At 43.3% G+C, this 12,343-nt stretch overlaps 1 protein-coding gene across 1 annotated transcript in view; it reads right to left on the bottom strand.

Moving 5' to 3' along the window:
* Window positions 1–249: 249 nt before the first annotated feature.
* LOC149284233 (mucosa-associated lymphoid tissue lymphoma translocation protein 1-like) overlaps window positions 250–12,343 on the bottom strand; it is a 31,117-nt gene continuing 19,023 nt past the window's right edge. Inside the window, 7 exon segments of the mRNA XM_089497006.1 lie at window positions 250–609; window positions 1,195–1,320; window positions 1,703–1,860; window positions 2,389–2,538; window positions 3,291–3,418; window positions 4,173–4,247; window positions 4,509–4,686. Coding sequence (XP_089353132.1) covers window positions 250–609; window positions 1,195–1,320; window positions 1,703–1,860; window positions 2,389–2,538; window positions 3,291–3,418; window positions 4,173–4,247; window positions 4,509–4,686 — 1,175 coding nt within the window.

Below are 12,343 nucleotides of genomic sequence, written 5' to 3'. Positions count from 1 at the left end.
TTAAACTCTGGAAGACTTTGCCGAGCTGGCATGGCCCCCATAAGATGCATTAAAAACATCTGGGATATGACGTTGTACACTGATGCTCCACAGTGAGGAGTCTGGCCTATAGAAGTGCCCGAGGTAAATATTTCATGAGACATAAACTGCTATTAAACTGGGGTATTTGAGACACCGTTACCACAGCTTTCAGAGGGCCAGTGAAGGGTTAATCACAATACTGAATATGCTATGTTGGCAGATTTTCTCTTACATGACGGAAGCAAAGTCGCTGTATTCATCGGCATTCTCCTCTGGAATATTCGGTGATGTTGAACATTCCGGTAAGTAACCCAGTCTAGAATCTGGACAGACCCTAAAGTACATAGACTGCGAATAGCTTGGAGGTTGAACGTAGCGTCTTTGGTGTGACGTCGCCCCGAAGTATTCAGGGACGTGACACGGGCTGTCCGGAAACAGACAGCTCTTTGAGCATGGATTTTGAATTCCAGAATGAATATCCAACTTTGAAATTAGCGGTCTTCCTACGTCAATTTCCTTTTGTTCGTCCAATATGTCTTCGATTCCGTGATACATGTAGCTTAAACAGACTGTGAATGTCAGGTTTTCCTGAAAATGCAATCATTTGAACATTTAAATACATAAAAGGTCATAATATAAAGAGTTCCAGAGGCTAGCTTAAGCGTTAGAGGCTAATATAGTAAGGGGACTTAAACATATGTGGGATAGGCATATGGCTCCTGAATTGAAAGACAAGACAAACAACAAATGTTCAGACTAGATGGCCCGAATGGGTCTTCTCCGCTATCAAACTGGGGCACAAGAGCCAGGTAATTACATATAAAATAGTTTTTATTTTTATATGTATAATATTAAATCATTTTGAGAGCAAGAACAGATTCCAATACTTTCACGCAAAACATCTAAGCTGTCCTATAAGCATCTCTTTTGCGTGCCTCACGGCGAACGTGGCCACAGTCCAACCCAACTTCCACACTTTATTTTGGGATGAGCTGTAAGCCAGGCATACACCTGCACCAGACATTGCCTTAGATGAGGCTTTTTAATGTTCATCAGCCTATAGTGAAGGGCAGGAAAGATAAAGCGACCGGAGGTTTGTTTAAGGGATAGACAGGAGATGACAATATAGGGTGAGCCATTATCAGAAGAAGCCGGACAAGTCTGCATACCAACCTTTAGTGTCTGCAAAGAACTGAGACGCGTATACAGGCAGTGCTTGGGAAGGTCTTTAGACACCAAAAAACTCCCTGTTTCCTCCGGAGTTTGTTTATTTGTTTCTTTGGGGTCCACGTATAAGTCCTGTTAAGTAATCATTTGAAAGAAAACTATCATAAGTCGTAGTTGCCATTATATTGTTTTTCTTCTATGGGATGATTTTTTTAGTGATATATTTGACAAGATAACATACAATTTACATTTTCTCCCAAAACTAGATTAATAAATCATCTGCTCTCATGAGGGGTGTATGTTTTTAATCGTAGCTTATTTTTTTTTGTTAACCCCTTAAGGACAATGGGCGGTCCCTAAACCCATTGAAAACAATGCATTTTGAGCCTGTACATGTACGGGCTTTGTCATTAAGGGGTCAATAAGGCGAGTTAACTCGTTACATTTACACTAATTCTTTGGCAGGTTTTTCTCTGTCATTTACATCAAATTACATGAAAAAAAGGTTACTTACTAATGGAAAGTTGGTGATATTTGCATTACAGTTAATTATATCGGATGGCTTCTCCACTATCCTTGTGTAGATTATCAGGACGTTGGAAAATTCTGCTGCAAAACCAAGCTGGATTTTAACCCCACATTCAAATTCGATGCACATGCTTTCCGGGAGTTCTAGAAAAAAAATGATGTTGTTATTAGTTACATGTTTGGCCTTAGTGTCTACTTCCAAAGCTGGGCAATTTTTAATATTAATTTCCCTCTAACAACCAGGGGATGATGAGACTTTTAGTCCAAAGACACATGGATCTGGCATGGCAAATCTTGACCCCCAGGGAATGAGGCCATTTACTATGTTTGGAGGAGCCATAGTTCCATCTTAAACAGAGGACATTCTTCACAATAATTAACCACCCGTAGAGGCTTTGCCTTTATTCTTTTAGATTGTACTTTTTAAATATTGTTGATCAGAAATGTTATTCTCATTCTATGTAAAATCAGATTAAGACTGTGGGTTTCATCTTCATCTTGATTAGTGCAATTTCAGATATCTTGAACAGCTTGAATTTAATGGATTTATTTTTTTTTCAACCTTACTATGTAGCTATATAGACAACAATTTCTATGATGCTCTCCCTGTCCTATTTATGGAAGTTAGAAGATCTGGAATGCCAGACGATCTGAGCTACAAACGCATATTACCATTAGCCTTTGCCCAGTGTAGGTTACTCTTCGAGGATTCCAAAAAACAGGCCGATTGTTGTATGGGGTCAGTTAAGGCCCTTTTTGCTGATAAACTGCTGCGGATTTCCAGAGCTTGCATCCCTTTAGTAAGCTGGCACCGGCCCATGTCTGGAAGAAATATAAAAAGAATGACCATTAGCAGTTGCTCGCACTAGGAGATGTTGGCCAACATGTGAGAAAAAGGTTACTGCCGTTGGAATATGGAATTGCGAACACACAGTGTCTTTCCCCACATGAATTACAGAAACCTCTAACATGGATCGACACCTTCACAGCTTTTAGCACCAATAAATGTATTATTAAAATCTATCCACGGTTTGACGTTTTCTTATGCATTATGGGTAATTGAATTTGAATCATTTTAGTTGGAGTTTCAGAGTCAGAGTTCCCAGGTTAAACTGTAAGGGCAGATCATATAAATCCTATAAAATAGTTATATTGGTTTGTTTAGCAAACAATCAAAATCAAGCAATAGCCATAGCAACCAATTATATTTTCCTGCTAATTGCTCCGCTTCTACCACTCTGCACAATAATTGTTCTTAACAGATAACCACCATACCTGGAGGTCACCCTTGTCTGGGGGACTGGCTTTGGGAATGGGTGTGGCAACCCAGGCTTTAGTGGGAGGGAACTGGGTAGGGTGCTGTGGAAAGTGGGTGGGGTGGAGTGGGCATGGCCAAACACAGCTCTTCCGCCCAGAGAGAGAAGAAACCGATGTAGAGACCCGAGGAAGCAGGGCTGTTCCCAGATATGATAAATGCTATTTTGCATACAGACAACGTCTCTTGATTCAGACATAATGCTGATTTCAATTTGTAAGCATTGTAAGTTTTTTTTTTAAGTAAAAACATTCGCTACCTTCTGCAACTTGGTCTAGTAGAACAGTGATTTTCTTTTCCTCCAAAAGGCGCTTTTTCAAGAACTTCATGAAGATTCCATTTGCCAAATCAGAACGTTGGATTTCAAAAGCTTCTGCTCCTTGACACCTAAAACAAATGGGGATTTGGTGTATGTTTCTCAGGGAGACAGGTCCGAAGTGGTGGCAGCCCCTAGGCCCACCATACTATGGCCATATCAGCTTAAACTTCCGTTCCAGGGAGTTTAGAATATTTCGTGGGTACGGATGTATTATATTGTCCTGCAGCCACAATAAAGTTTAGATAAAACAGCAGGGCCAAACATGTTTTTAAACTAAATTGTATAAACATGCAATAATTGTGTAACAACAAAATGCTACCTAAAAGGGGAAACAATGGCAAGAGAGGAACACAAGATTACTCTTGCTTGGGGTGTCCTAGAGCAGGGGTGTCCAACCTGCGGCCCTCCAGCTGCTGCAGGACTACATCTCCCATACTCCTCAGCCAGCCCCTTAGGCAGCATTTACATTATGGTTGGATCCTTTTTTTTAAGCTCTTTGCTCATTTTGTCAAAAAATACTGTATCATCCAGTCCTGCGGACCACAAATTCACTCAAAGCAGCCTTATCACTGATCAACCTGATCTTCAAATGAGGGCAATGTTTGAAGTAAATTACCACTTGGTCACATAGTGGTCTGAGGTTACCGCAGGCGAGAAGATGCCGTAATAAACCAAATCGCTGATACTTTTTTCAGGGCAGTATGGGCAAAAAAGGTCATGGGCTCAGCAGTGAATTTACACTTTTAGACATTTTAGGAGCAATAAGGGAAGTATTTTCTCAATAATGATATACAATAGTCAGTAAGCGGTGATAAAACTTACGTAGCGTATCCAAAAACGATGTTAGCTGTAACCTTCAGACTGTCTGGGATCACTATGGTGTCATCATACTGATTCCTACAATAAAAAAACCCATCAAATGTTATCCTAATCAAAGGTTGCTAAAGGGGCACTCCTTATAAAACAAAATAATCAATACATATGCAAATATATGATAATGTGAAGCTATATTCCGAGAAGGTACCGCCACGTAAACAGATTAATCAGAGTAGACTTGTAGGATATTAGATTATAATAATAATTACAAATGTTACTAGGGTGATTTAGGGGAACGCATTAATACTATCTGTGATGATGATTCCTGACAGCAAAACTCACCGTTTTCTACACATATCCAGTAGGAAGACGTTAAGCCCCGTCTCTTTCTCCTGCATCAGCTTCAATATACTTTGCACACACATACAGTTTGAAGATCCGTAGGGTTTGGGTGCATCTATAGGCACCATAAAGCTGTTCCCATAGTTTTCATATCCATGGCCTGCATAATATAACAAACCTAAAAGACAAAAAAACAGTGTATGTAGGGGAGTGTGAGCATGAATGTATGAAATTAGTGTGACTAAAGGACTTCCAATTCACCTGTAATTGCATTTTATGTTACACCTCCCAATTATCTCCCCTGGTACCCAAATCCCTACATCCCCCTTTCCTCCCCTGATGCCCCTCTTTTCGAGGAGCTCAAAATGTTTGCTGGGTATGAGGGTATCACACTGTTCTGCAGCCTCAAAAGTCACAATAATGTGTATAAAATAAATTGAAATAAACTAAAACACATTATTATCTTTTTAATTGCCTTACTCAATAATAAAGATCCCTTAATAGGTCACAATGCCATGTAAAGTGTTGCTAAACCCCTGCTCCTGGCTACACTGCTGACTTATCCCCTTTTTTCGGTCCCCAAAAGTCTCTTCTTCGATGGACCTTGGAAGTCTTTAGATGCTTTTAGATGCTTTTTTCTTTGTTAGCCCAATAAAAGATATCAACTTCAACTAAAGACTCAGACTTGGTCCAACATAGCTATAACCAATTTTCTGTCTTGGTCCGATAAAAGGCATTACTAACGATGGAGAATACAAAATCAACAATAAAATAACATTTCAAAAAGGTATACAGTTCACTAGAAGAAGTCTTGGCAAAGGGTCTTTTTAGCTAAACTGGCAGTTTTAATGGGAAATGTCCCTTTTGTACTAGTTTAAACAGAATGTATGGTAATAAACACCTGTGCCTGTCATACATAACATGACACCAAGGAAGCCCATAAAATTTCTGGCAACATCAGTTTCACGCATGTAAAAGATTACTCAACATTGGAATTTCATGATACAATAAAATGATCCATCTGTTTAATTCTTTTGTTTTGTCTACATTTCCCACCCTTTAATAAAAAAAAAAATCCGATTTTATTTTTTTAAATCTATGCGCATTAAAGAGAGATACAGTACTTAAATAATTAAATTATGAATTAGTTAAAATGGTGCTAATTTTTCCCGTAATCAGTATGTCAGACAGTGTTCCCCCACCCGTCACTTTTGTTTCAGTTAAGTAAGTGACGTTTCACTTGTATGCGTCCAATACATTCTCACTAGGGCATATCTACCCTTTCAGGTGGTTGGGGGCAACTGGAGTGGGGAGGGGGGGTCAAAGGATATGCCCAACAGCCCCACGATTCTGCAAAAGTTTGACAGCGAGGCAGCTGCAAGGGACAGCAGGACAGTGTCCAAAAATCAGAACTGTCCCACCAAAAACGAGATGGTTGGGAGGTATGCCAATGGCAGGGTTGAGGACTGGACCCTGCTGGTATCCATTCACGCCAATGGCACACTAGCCTGAGAGGTCTGGAGACATGAAACCTTGCAGAGACACTGTGCAGAGCTACAAGAGCCTGCAACCATAATAGACTAATAGACTACGTAAAAATTAAATTACGGTAAATGACATGACTGTTCCTTTAAGCCAACTCAGTTGACCTCAAATTCCTTGTGTGCGGACCGTAAAAGCATTTCATTGTGGAAAAACAAACAATACCACAGTTCTTAAAAAGATTCTAATCTATTATCAACAGTGGATGATAACATAATCCTTGCCGTGTATATATATATAATTATCTTGCTTACCGTATGTAATAATATTTAAAGATTATAATGCTGTGTTTATCATTGATTTTGAGCAGGCTGCAGAATTTATTTTTTTTATTTAAATATATTTTTATTCAAGGGTTTTCAAATAAGGGTACAGAAAAGAAAAGAGGGTAAGGGGGAAGAACAATACATTCCAATAAACCACTCGCAGGTGGTAAAGGCAGTTCAGGTTACATTCGATCACCAGAACAGTAAAATCGTACTGAGCATAAGGAAGAGACAATAAACCCGGTGAGAGAGAGAAATACCAGAGTGAAGAGAAGTACAAGAAAAGAGAAGAGGAAGGAGGAGAGAGACAACAGGGAAGCGTGACACAATACCCAAGCCATAATGAACTAGGATGGGACGAGTAGTCCTACGAGAACTCAGATACGGAAAACACTGCATGGAATCAGTAAATGAAGAGACCCCACACAGATGGGTGACAAGAGCATAAAAATAAAAATAAATTAAAAAAAAGCGGTGAGAAAAAAGAAATATATAAATCATCACGAATGAGAATCACTGTAAGCGCTAACTTGAGCGAATGGTGTACAAGTGTATATGTCTCAGTGAGGGGGAGGGACTTCCAGCACAGGGAGGCGACAGGTCAGCTATCTGGTGGAATCACCCGTGGACGAAGTGTAACGAAGCCAAGGGGACCAAGTGGCGAGGTACAGGTGATACTTCTTACCCAAGCTAAAGGTAAGTTCCTCCAAGCAACGGATACGTTCAACTTCTACTATCCATTCCTGCAAAGTAGGCGGTTCAGGTTGCCTCCAGTGCCTGGGAATGAGTGTTTTCGCCGCATTAAGGAGGTGCGGTATAAGGGAAAATTTGTATTTCCGAAAAGACAATGGCGTGAGAAGGTCTTGATTTTAGGACATGTCCACCATATATGGGCAGGGGTAGCGGGTGAGAAACCACATCGCCAACAGTTAGCTGATTGTGCAGGGATCATTTTATGAAGTGTATCGGGCGTCAGATGCCATCTACACAGTAGCTTAAAATTCAGGAGGCGGAGATAGGAGTCAGGGGACGAGGAGGACATCAGAGACGCTGCCCTACGCCGCTGCTGAGGGGAAAGTACACAGCCAAGGTCTCGCTCCCAAGCTCTCATATAGAAGGGAGGTGAGCTGTACATGGCCTTACGAATCAAATCATGAAAGGTGGACTTAACACCCCCGTCATCCACAATATCATGCAGAGAAACGTAAGGTGTCTTAGGATCCTGAAAGGAGCCCAGACCCGTTACACCAGGGAGAAAAAGGGGATTGTGGGAGATCGGAGTGAGTGGGGAATTGGCCGAAGACCAATTCATGTCCAATTTATGTTTCCTCCACATCAGCAAAGTAGGGGTAATAGTGGGGTGATTGGCCAACCCCAGAGCTGCTAACGAGGCAGATTGCCAAGGAAGGGACTGTCTGGGAACCTTGGAAAAAGAGTCCTCTATATCTAGCCATTGTTTACAGGTATCAGTCCTAGCCCATAGATACAGTCTCGTAAGCAGGCTAGCCATATGGTAACATTTCAGGTCAGGCAGATTCAAACCCCCCAATCGCAGGGGACGAGTCAACAAGTCATAGCGGACCCTCGGGCGTTTATGAGCCCATATAAATTTCGTGAAGATTGCACGGACCTCGGCAAAAAAGGCAGGGGGAATATGTATGGGTAACGTCTGTAAAAGATACAGCAGCCGCGGCAATATATTCATTTTAATAATATGAATCCTGCCGATTAAATTAAATTGCGGCATATTCCATTTCACGAGATCGGCCTTAATCGAATTAAGTAAGGGAGGGAAGTTTAAGTCAAACAATGATTGTGTAGCGGCAGGGAGTTGGACGCCCAGGTATTTAACCGAGGCACTAGCCCAAGTGAATGGGTATAGAGATTTAAGCCGAGACACCTCATTCTTCGGGACCGATAGATTAAGGATTTCTGTCTTCTCCAGGTTAACCCTGAAACCCGAAAGAACACCATACTCATGCAATTCACGCATAAGAGGTGGTAAAGAGTGCAAGGGACTAGATAACGAAAATAAAAGGTCATCAGCGAAGGCCGATGTCTTGTATTCAGATTGTCCTAAGCGAAACGCCTTAATGGAGTCATTAGATCTGATAGCCTGGAGCAGGGGTTCGAGAATCAAAACAAAAAGTAAAGGGGAGAGGGGACATCCCTGTCGTGTACCATTTTGAATCGAAAAAGGAGAAGAGCGTTCCCCATTAACCACCACCTTCGCGGAGGGGTTAGAGTAAAGCGCCTGTAGCCAAGATTGCCAGCCTGGCCCAAAGCCCATGGCCCGCACAACCCCAAAGAGGAAGGACCAGCCCACCCTGTCAAACGCCTTTTCAGCGTCTACAGCCATCAACAGAGCTGGGTCTTTTAGGGCGTGAGAAGCATGAATAAGGTTAATGAGTTTAGTGGTGTTATCTTTGGCTTCTCTAGCAGGGACAAACCCCGACTGATCAGGGTGGACCAGTCCCCCCATAAACGGCCGAAGTCGGAGAGCCAACACCTTGGCGAATATTTTCAAGTCAACGTTAATTAGCGATATGGGCCGATAATTTTCGCAGAACAATGGGTCCCTGCCAGGCTTAGGAATAACTGTGATTGCGGCTTCAGTAAGAGACTGAGGCGCAGTGGGGTGGAGTCGTAAAGAATTATAGGCTAGTAAAAAGTGAGGGGCTAAGTCCTGTGCAAATTGTTTATAATACTTGGCTGTAAAGCCATCAGGGCCCGGGCTTTTCCCTAATGGAGTGGCCTTGAGTGCAGCGTAAAATTCATCTAAGGAGATGGGAGAATCGAGATGGTGTCTGACATTTGGTGGGAGAGTAGAGTGCAGGTGTCTCTCCAAATAAAGCGCAACATCCTGCGTGTGTTGCAACGGGGCCGGGGTGGGCCATAAGTTATAAAGGGTTTGGTAATAATTATGAAAGACCTGGGCAATGTCAGGCGTAGAGTGTTTGAGAGACCCGTCTTGGGCTTTGAGCTTCGCTATATATGAGGATTGTCTTTTCGCCTTAAGGGCTTTAGCGAGCAATTTGCCACTCTTGTTGCCATGTAAGTAGAAGGTGTGTCTATTATGCAACAGGGAGCGCTTGGCCCGGTCAGAGAGCAAAATGTGTAAATCAGTGCGAGCGGCCGTCAGCAATTTATAATGCTCAAGTACAGCAATCCTATCCGCTAAGTCTTTCAGTTGCTTTGCCCTACATTTCAAAAGCCGGGAGTTCAGCTGAATCAAGCGCCCACGGATAACTGCCTTATGTGCCTCCCAACATGTCATAGGGGTAACATCGTCTGTTGCATTAGTGCGGAAGTAATGGCCTAACTCCTCCCAAACTGAAGTGATAGTACAGTAGCCTCGTTTAATAAGGTGTCGTCAAGTCTCCAATGTCTCGGAGGCCGCGACAGCGCAGACACATTTAGAGTAAGGAATATAGGGGCATGGTCCGACCACGTGATATTACCAATCTCAGCCCCGGATAACATGGGCAAAGCATAATGGGAAAGGAATAACATATCTATGCAGGAATACGAACGTCGAGAAACGGAAAAAAATTTATAATCGGTATCAGTCGGGTGCATTATGCGCCAGCAGTCCGTCAGCTGTGCTTTATGTAGGAGGTCCGCAGCCCTAGTCGTGAGAGAAGAAGGTTGGTGGGTCTCATCGCTTGCGGCAGTATAGTGTCCGTCTAAAGTGAAGTTGCAGTCACCACCAAATACTACATGCCCCTCAGCAAAGTTATCACAAATCCTAAGGATCGTCGCCAACGCACGACATTGAGAACAGTTGGGTAAGTATATATTAATAAATGTGAACAAAGTATCACCAATTTTCCCCTTCAGGAGGAGATAGCGGCCACCCGTATCAGATCTATGGTCAACATAAGTAAATGGGAGAGTTGCTCGCAACAAAATTGCCACTCCTCTAGATTTGCTTGCAGTAAAGTTAGCAAAGTACCCCACCGGATAATGACGATTGCGGAGTGACGGAGCACTCTCTGCTTTGAAGTGTGTCTCCTGAAAAAATATAATGTCTGCCTTTTGGCGGCTAGCTTCCTGGAGAGCCATAGTACGCCGCTCCGGGATATTTAGCCCCCTCACATTAAGAGACATCAAATTAAAGTTAGCCATTTATGTAAATCAGACGTGAAATAGAGGCATAGAACACCGCTCGGCAAGAAACCTCGATAAAATGTGTCACAAGAAATAAACAGGGAAACAAAACCATAAAGAAAAACAAACTATACATCATGAAGTCGCAGCGGCAGCCGCCGGAATCAACCAGTAGTTTCAGGCAGCAGCAGGTGTCAGAGGGCAAACACTGCTGAGGGGGTGGGCTAGCAGGTGTAACAATAAACAGCTCGACCTCGGATACCACACAGTAAAAATGGGCCCGAGGCCAGAGAGTGGATATGTATAGAACCCATGAGTGCAAAAGACAATGGGGTCACGCAACTACATAGAGGAGTGCTGTATAGTATATATATGAATCAGGTGACCCCCTCTAATACAAAGTGGCAACAAGAGAGAGAGAGAGAGTTATCGTGTCAAGCAATAAGTAATTGCGTAAAATCTCAAAAAACCCGTGTAAAAGAAACATAACATATTAAGAAGAGAAAAGAAAAACCATATTACTGGAAGCGTTCAGTCAGGTAGCAGAGCCAATGTCTAGAAGACAAGGCGCAGATTCAGAACCCAGATGAATGCCAGCAATCTACCTTCAAGAGATCTTAACCCGTGAGGATTGGGTGAGCGAGAGAGGACCCAGACGCGGAGTCGGCGATTTGCGCTTTTGTTGTGTCGTCTGCCAGCGTTGTCTCTGGGGCAGCAGCTGGGAAGATGGTTGTAGCGGTAAGTCCGTCCAGTCCGGTATTAGAATATCCGGAAGGCCCAGAGCTTCGGTGAAGGCCGGGATCTCCTGTGCCTTGGTTATCATATAAGTGCGCTGTTGGTGGATCACCGTGAGGGAGAAAGGGAAGCCCCATCGATATTTAAGGTTGCGTTCCCTCAACTCATCTGTCAGAGGCTTAAGATGCCTACGTGTTTGAAGAGTAATCCAAGACAAGTCCTGGAAAATCCGTGCATCCACTCCCGTAAGGGCTTGTATGTCAGCATTCCGGGAAGCTTTGAGGATGGCTTCCTTGTCTACAAAGTAGTGCAATCGACAGATTATGTCTCTGGGAGGTGCCTGGTCACTAGGTTTCGGGCGAAGCGCCCTGTGAATTCTATCAAACGGCAGTGGTGTAGAGGGGGGACGACCCAGTATGGTATTGAAGTATTCTGTAATGACTACATTAAGATCTTCAGCCTCCTCTTCCGGATAGCCCCGGATGCACAAATTATTGCGCCGATTTCGGTTGTCTAGATCTTCAAGATGCCTATATTGTGCATGTACCTGGTCAGTGATATGATCCAGCCGGTGATTCATGGTCTGCAACTGGACATACACCTGGTCCTTATCAGATTCCAAGTCCGCTACGCGGGACCCTATCTGTGTGATGTCCGCCGAGAGCTCATTCAGTTTGGCGTGGAAGGAAGTTTCCAGCTTGGACATCATAGCCGCCATATCGGCCTTAGAAGGTAAGCGTTTGAGCATCTCTCGTATGTCCTGTTCCGGGGCTGCTTGAGAGCAATCCGAGACCGGACTACTCGCCCGGGAAGAAGCTGAGCACGCCGCCGGCGCCATATTGGGGCCTGTATTATCACTCCGCGGTGGCGGTTGATCGCGAAAGTAAGCCGTCAAGGCGGCCGATTTAAGCCCCTGCGACAGCTTGGGAGTGTGCTTGTGGTCCAGGTCTCTCTTTTTGTTGCCCATGATCTCTCTCGGGGTTCAGATGCTTAAGATAGCGGTATCGTGTGTGAGGAGCTCTGTCAGCACACAGCCATCCGCCGCTCGTGCGTAGCCACGCCCAATTCCTAGAATTTATTTTTTATCTACATAGCATCTCTATATAATTATCTTGCCATATTGTCATATTATTATTACAGAAGTACAGTAGTACAGAAAATCATATAATACAATTGTGAAAG

Source organism: Sceloporus occidentalis, unplaced genomic scaffold, assembly GCF_023333645.1.
Source record: "Sceloporus occidentalis isolate IW3139 unplaced genomic scaffold, rSceOcc1.0.p SCAF_97, whole genome shotgun sequence".
Classification (NCBI taxonomy): domain Eukaryota; kingdom Metazoa; phylum Chordata; class Lepidosauria; order Squamata; family Phrynosomatidae; genus Sceloporus; species Sceloporus occidentalis.
This window is presented reverse-complemented; position numbering and strand designations above follow the sequence as displayed.